We start from the raw sequence: 7,687 nt of genomic DNA on the forward strand, positions 1-7,687 counted from the left end.
GAGCGAATGAAGTAGACTTTCAAAATTATATGACATACAAAATTGTATAAAAATATATTGAATGATTTATTTAGGGATGTGAGTACATTATACCAGTAATCTAATTTCCAGCATCTTCCTAAGCAGATTTCAAAACCATTTTTTTGATTTCTTTGGGTTTTGAATTGCTGCTAAAATAATGAAAATGGATGGAGCTGATGGTGAATCATCATGACAATATTTGCTATCAGCGGGGATTTTTGTCGGAGTGTTTTAATCAGGAACAGGGTCCCAATGGCACTGGCCTACTTAGACCTGCAGATACAAAAGAAATATATTCTTGCTGTTTCCTTTATTTGTACTGGTGTTGCAACAGCTTAAATTAAAGCTTCTATTAAGAATAATAAATGAATCTATTTCAAAGCTCTGTGGTTAGATGGCAGGCAGGCTGAGAGCTTGCTTGGGTTTTTCTGCAGCCTGTGGGCTCTTGCACCTCAGGTGGAAAAATGAACAGGGACTCCCTTTAGGCACCTTATTGTGGTGTGTCAGCACTCAGGAGAGTTTCCTCCCACCCAACCAAACACAAAATACTTATCAGGAAGGGGTAGGTGCCTCCAGACAACCTTTTAGAGAATGTGTGTTAAACAGTAATTAGTTACCCTTCTTTGCCCTACATAGACATGAAGCTCTCTCTTAAGGGAGCCTGGGGAGCCCATGTTACACATGCAAATTAAGCAATGTGGATAATTCTGTGAAATGAAAGTCAATGGAAAACTTGTTTTTTAAGAAAGAGCTAAGCCTTACTTTGCGCATCAGTATCAGAAGTTTTGTGGATGTAGCTCAGACCAGACTTTAGAAGAAGGAAACCAAACAAAACCAAAGCAAGTGCAGAATCAGAAAAAATATTAAATGGTTATTTCTTATGCCAAAAATCAACAAAGGTCTGGTAAGTGGGATTCTATTCTCAAGCCTTTCTCCTGCCTTTGGGAACTCCAGTACTGATGGCACTAGGCATTAGATGGCTTGGCAGTCTGTGTTCAGCCCCACAGGTATATAACCTCCCTATTCTGAGGAGGTTGGGTCAATTCAAAACTTTTTGGTTGGAACTGTCAATAATTATGGTTGCAAAAGGAATTGCAGTTGGCAATATAAGCAAAATAAGCACCATCTGCCATGGAAGTCATAACGCAGGAATTTTTTTCTCAGGTTGTATACTCCAGTGGCACAACTAATTGCACAGTAACTAGTACTATTTATCATTCAATATATGGGGCATGACCAGAAGACATACTAATGTATGATATTTCTTTTTTTTTTTTTCCCAGGATGATTTTCTGTATAGTGTCTCTGTTTTAAGTGGAATCCTTTGCACTGTCTTGGCAGTAATCAAATTTATGCTGGGAAAGGTCCTTACAAGCAGAGCACTGATAACTGATGGTGAGTGTGACATTGATCCTGCTGCATTTATAGACTCTTCCAGGGAATATTGTAGACACAGAGGATATGAGTGAGCCTTGCACAGTGACAGCTGTGAAAGTGCATTGGAATAAGGCAGCCACTGAGAAATGGAAAGAAACACCCTGAAACCCTAGAACAATCTGTGGTATCACGAGGCTCTTGCATATATTTTTCAGATGAAATGAGTATGTTTGGTGGAAGCCAAACAGAGAATGTGTGGATAGCAATAGTAATGATATTACTAATAGAGAGTTAAGGGTAGAGAAGGTAACAAAGTAGGTGTGTATAAGTCAGAGGTTAGACTACAGCAGGGGGACATGACACCACTTCACAGAGTTTTGTTAAAGTCACCTCTATCCTCTCTGCCTGTGCCAGGTGAACAACATAATCCTGACAGTTTAAACAAAGGAAAGTCTGTTGCAGAAACGCTGCCTGCTTTGAGCAGGGGTCACCAGCATCATTCAGACATACCCCCAGAGATGTAATTTGTCACCACAGACACATGGCAGGTGTGAAACAAAGCCCTGTCCTGCTCACTGCCCTGCCCTCCTCTGGTCCCGCAGTGGTTTGGCCCAGGGTGAATTTCATCCACTCTATCTGAACACCTCACTGTGCTGGCTCAGGTGTGTAGCACCTGACTCTTTCTGGTTTTAAAAGCTATGTCTAAAGGCATCTTTTAAAGCTTGGTCTAGGTATATCTCTTACTGACAGGGCTCAAGCTTGTGAACCCTTGGAAAGCCCCGGGGATCTGCCCTGAAAACGAGTGAGGCAGAGGTTTCACAGCACCCTATGAACCTCTCCCAGTTTGTATCTGCCAGCACAGGGTAGTTAGAAATACTCTGTAAACAGACATGGTAGGGTGTTAATGATTCATAGATAATGGCACATAAATTACTCTGCTGAAGATTTCACTTTAAGAAAATTCAATTTTCAGCTTACTCTGGGGATACATACAATTGCTTTATTTTAAGTATGTTAAACATGCTTTATTTTTTCCTTGGTGATGTGTGATAGCACGTATGATGAGTATTTATATCATCCTACTTATATAAATTCTTCATAAGCATTTATTTATATTTTAAATATAAAAGAAGAAAAAAGGAACCAGAGCAGCGGTGCGGGGGTTACAACTAGAGCTGCTGCCTCCCTGCATTTGAGATTCTCTCCCAACAGACCTGCAGTTCAGAGATCTTGTTTTTTCCTATGGACTCTGCCACCCTAGGCATTTTTGAAACAAAAATATCTCCAACCTGCAAAAAGCTTTCTGGAAAGGATCCTGGGAACCATGGCCCAGTGAGTCTGACTTCCTTCCCTGTCAGAGCGTAAGTGGGACACATTGACCGTTTCAGAACTGTGTCTAGGCAGGCAAATTATTAACCCTCCCTTTAGAAAGGAATGTACCTTAGTTTTGAAACAGAACAGTTTATTCAGACAAAATATTAGCTGAAAATTCCTAAATAACTCCAGCTCTGAATTGTTCTCCTGTATGACACAGAAATCGCTTCCCCCATAATTACATCCTCATGCTAATGATATTGCTTCTGAGCTGGAGATTGCTTATTCTTTGATTAAAAAAAAATTAGGGGAAAAAAGTGTACAATTACCTCAGTCTGGTTTTCATCTCTCTTGTCTCCTTCAGGACTACTTTAGAAAATGTAGGAGGCTGATCTTACCTTGTGTGGTTAAATATCTTCTTTCACGAGACATATTTACATATATATTTGATTTATTAAGAATCAGGAAGAGACAATGTGATTCAGCAGCTGAGATAGATTTAGCACTCCCTTGCATATCTTTTTTTAGTGTTTTCTGTTTCCTGCTAATTTACCTCCTGTGATCCCTGGCTCTGGACCAACAAACTGTTTTGAGTAACAAGAGCATACATTTTTCTTCCTGAAAAATAGGTTTATTTTCAGAACAGCAAATTCTCTCTCATACATGTCAACCTCTATTAAAAATTTTTGTTGAGAATAATTTTGTTTTAGAGCAGGGCTTGACAACAGTACCTCTTTCAAGCCTAAATGTAATGAGGCAAAAGGTTATTTGTACAATTTGTTTATAGCAAAAGAGCACGGCCTCTTGGATAATAAAAACAGCCATTTCCTGCCTTGAATTTTGTAACATCTCAGAGGACAACTGCAGATACGTGACAGTTGGGTGATGTCAGCCAGCTTTCCTGTAGGTTTTAGATACCTGTTTCCTACCCAGATTTAGCCACCTGTTTTTTCCTGTGCTGGCCCTATGCACTGAACAGTGTCTGCATTAATACCTCCAGCTATTACATGATTTCCTGCCATGCCAGCAAAGAAGGATTTGACTGAATGACAATCAGGAAGAGAAAATAATTTCCTTTGCAAGTAGCTTTTATATAATTTGGAAACATTAACCAATAATGGCAAGAAAATGAATTATTCTTTTGCATATCATGCTGATGGATTCTGACTTAAGCTGGAGCAGGGGAAGTAACACTGGTTTAAATTTCTAGTTAATTAATTTATCTTTAATATTCTTTATATATTCTTTATATATATACACATTATATATATTTCATCAGCATGCATTAGCAGTGTAAGTTAATAAAGAGGCAAGGACTGGAGGTGAGACGTCTGGGTCAAAGGAGATACTCAGGAACAAGTGTCATATATGTCCTTGTTGGCAGTCATGGGAAATTGGAAAAAGCCTGGGTAAGTGCTATAAGCAGCAGCTGACTAGAGCTGACTCACCAAGCAATATAGAATGTTTCAAGTTTGATTTTTCACTTGTTAATTAGGTTAAATAGTATATGGCTCTATGCATTATCAGTGACATTTTTTTTGTAGACAACAGTGATGTCTTCTGGGTTATTGAGGGGGAAAAAAAAATCAGGAAGAGTTTGGGTTTAAAAAAGGAATGACTTATAAATATAGTGACTTATAAAACTCCCAAATCAATAACCAACCAAACAGGAGTTGAATGAAAAAGGGCATTAATAATTTCAAAAGCTCTGGGAGAATTTTTAAGGGACAGTCTTGAAGACAAAGAGAGAGGATTAATAAAAGAAAGCGGAATCTAAAAGGATGGTCATAAAAATTGTAAATAATAGAAGATAAGAAGCTGCTGTGATATGTCTAAAGCATAAATGTAAAATGTTACTAGAATTTTCCTGTATGTCTTCAGCAATGTATACAGCTCTAAGCTGGTGTACCAAACACATAAATAAATATATGGAATGGGGTAAAAAGCTTCAAGAGAAGGTCTTTGAAAAGTTACTTGAAAAATTATTTTCCTTTTCATAAGCTCTTTGGGTTCTTCCTTTAATTAGTTTTTTTTCCCTTCTAGGTTTCAACTCTCTTGTAGGTGGAATAATGGGATTTTCCATCCTTCTTAGTGCAGAAGTATTTAAACACAATTCTTCTGTCTGGTACCTGGATGGCAGTATAGGAGTGTTAATTGGACTTACAATATCTGCCTATGGAATCAAGTGAGTATCTCCTGGGAGCAGGTAGTGCAGTGTGTGCAGCAGATGGGCTGTCTGTGGGAGGTAGCCATAGCTCTGAAAGGCTTATATAACTCCAGTGAAATCAGTCCCTGGAATTTATTAGATGAGCTGCCAATGCTGAAGCAGAGTGTGTGGAAATGGTTATAAAAGATTGTGTTCTCACATCAGCTGGAAAGCAGCCAGGACTTAAAAAGAAATTGGAGTAACTTTAGAAGACTTTTGGATACCTGAATTGGAAAAACAAGTTTTTAAATATTTGAAATATAACCACAAATCTTGGATAAAATCAGTCCCCGTTGCTTTTATGGCACATTTCTAAGTACTGCTTTTCCAAAGACAGTCTGGATTAAAGGAAAGGTGCCCAAGTTTAAAGAAGGATCTTGCTATTGATTTCTGCCCTAGCCCTCTACCTTATACAACTTCCAAATGGAAGGCTGCTGGTTGTTTCACATGTTGTTTCTCTTGAATTTTAAGATGTTTTCTTGATTCATGACACCAGAAACAAAATAAAAAATCAATGAAGCTCTGCCATGGGCTTTATTGCTGCCACAATTTCTCTTGACTGCATGGAATCTAACATAAGTTTTGCGCTTTATCCCCTTTTCTGCCATTAAGAGAAAGGGGGAGATGGAGCATCTTAGTTGGAACCAGATCTTGGCCAGGCTGCAGCCAGCTCTCAGCTGGAAGCTGTGGGGGGTTTTTTAAACTTCGAAAATTAAATTAGCATTTTAATGGGGAACACTGTTCTTGAATAAGTCACTATAATTGCTATTTCCAGTGTAAAACCAACTGTTCCGGAAAACTGTAGAGGCTGTTACTGCATCTGAGTTCTTCTTTATTCATAAAGTAAATTAATAAGTGAAGAGAGCAAACCCCCCAGTCCCAGGGCTCTGCTGTGTCTCTGCACCCACACTGTGTGTTTCCCCTGCAGGCTGCTCATCGACATGGTGCCCCGGGTGAGGCAAACGCGCCACTACGAGATGTTTGAGTGAAGGTCCCGCCCTCTCCTCTGTAAGGACTGTAAAACTACAGCGTCCTATGTTTTGGCAAGTGGTGCCAATGGTATTTTACTGAATATGCAGTTTGTTTCCCGTGGTCTGTTTTTGTTGAAGTTTGTTTTAATGGGAAATCTCTCTGTAAATCTGGCATATGTGCACACTGCTTGCAGTTCTGCCAAACAGCAGCGTCTTTTTATTTCCAGTATGCTATTGATTCCTGTGACAATAGAAAACATGCAGTTTGCAGTTTGAACCCAGCTGCCATGTTGTATATTCCAGAGTGAAAGTGTTCTTAATGGTGTGGTAAGCCTGTGGGTAAAGAAGTGCCAGTTTCAGGTTTGGAGTTTGTTTTTTTTCCCCCCTGGCCTGTATTTTCCCAGACACATGCTGTAACAGGAGTACAATCCTTGCTAACCTCTTCGACTAGGACTATCTTACATAGAGTCTGGACACCAAGAGCTGTGTTGCTTAAAACACTTAAGTAGCTACTTCCCCCCTCCCCTTGAAATAGACACCCAGAAAGAGCAGGCACAGCCCTTTCTGTGATCAGAGAGAAAACTGCATTTTAATCCCAAATTAACCAAAACTATACCTCTTCAATTTAAATTCTATTTTTTCTTATCGAGACACTGTTCATAGCTTTGCATGGACCAAACAAGCACACACAGTATTACTGTACAGACCAAAGCCAAAAAGTCGTGCAGGGAAGAGGGGCTGCTCAAGGAATGGGATTTTTCATCTCCTATTATACCATATGCAGCTGTACCAGCGTGTGTGACGTTGTGGTTGCTCTGTAGTCTGACGACGGCACAGCAGTGGCTCAATCTTGTGGTGAGATACAGATCTATTTACTAGATTTAGATTGTCCTGTAAAGTGTTGCTCACCTTCCATCACACATCTTATATATTACTTAATAGGTTAAATGATCAAAGAATCTTGATGTATAATCAATAAAAAACTGGTATCTATTTTATACAGTATCTGTAAGTAACATTTGAAAACTATTTCCAGAATGTATCATAGAAAAAGTCTTCCTGTATAGCAGCCTATTAAACTGGATTCTCTGGCTATAGCCATTTTCTCATTATTCTATATATTCCAGGTTGGATTTCACAACAGAGAACCAGTATTGTTGCTTCTGTTTATCACAGATGAATAAGAAATAGATAGTCCACTGTAGATTTTGAAATAAGACCACGGTGAGTAGAAATGCCCATTTCTACTATACAACAATAGAGTACAGAAACTAGAGTAGATGTACAATAGAACTCATCAGTGATTGATGTACAGTGGACACACTGAGTTTTTCACTGGTGTGATGCTAAAACTGTATTTCCTATTGTATGTCATTTAGCCAGATCCTTAAGGATCTCTAATGAAAGCCAACTCCAAGTGATGTGTGTAGGAAGAGACCACCCAGTGGTTTCACTAATCTGACAGTGCCCATACGAGGAGCACAATATTGCAGAATTCTTTATGGCAAAGTGGAATTTGTTTTTCTGCTATGGTTTGTTTTCATGTATTCTTGGTCAGTTAAGTTTGTACAAGTATTTGCACACAAACTTTCTGATATTGTTGCCCCTCAGTGCTGCTGCTGCGTGTGCCTTGCTGTCACAGGATGGTGTTAGAGCTCGGTGTGTCACTCAGCAGTAAGATGACAAAGGAGTTACATCATAAGAGCATTTAGCAAGGACTCCAGGAGGACTGGAAAGTGTAGGAGTGCCCACTGTCCTCACAGGTGGACTTTTAAATGTCAAATGCCACCTCAAGACC

The 7,687-nt window shown here is 39.2% G+C and overlaps 1 protein-coding gene across 1 annotated transcript in view; it reads left to right on the forward strand.

The window, feature by feature from the left end:
• The window catches only part of TMEM163 (transmembrane protein 163), a 37,966-nt gene extending 30,980 nt beyond the window's left edge, over positions 1 to 6,986 (forward strand). Inside the window, exons 4-6 of the mRNA XM_018078844.1 lie at positions 1,305 to 1,416; positions 4,756 to 4,897; positions 5,847 to 6,986. Of these exons, the coding sequence (XP_017934333.1) occupies positions 1,305 to 1,416; positions 4,756 to 4,897; positions 5,847 to 5,907 (315 nt within the window). The 3' untranslated portion in view covers positions 5,908 to 6,986. The remainder of the gene's footprint in view (positions 1 to 1,304; positions 1,417 to 4,755; positions 4,898 to 5,846) is intronic.
• The last annotated feature ends 701 nt before the right edge of the window (positions 6,987 to 7,687 follow it).

The sequence above is a fragment of the Manacus vitellinus genome, unplaced genomic scaffold (assembly GCF_001715985.3).
Source record: "Manacus vitellinus isolate BGI_N305 unplaced genomic scaffold, ASM171598v3 scaffold_43_pilon, whole genome shotgun sequence".
NCBI classification, from domain to species: Eukaryota; Metazoa; Chordata; class Aves; order Passeriformes; family Pipridae; genus Manacus; species Manacus vitellinus.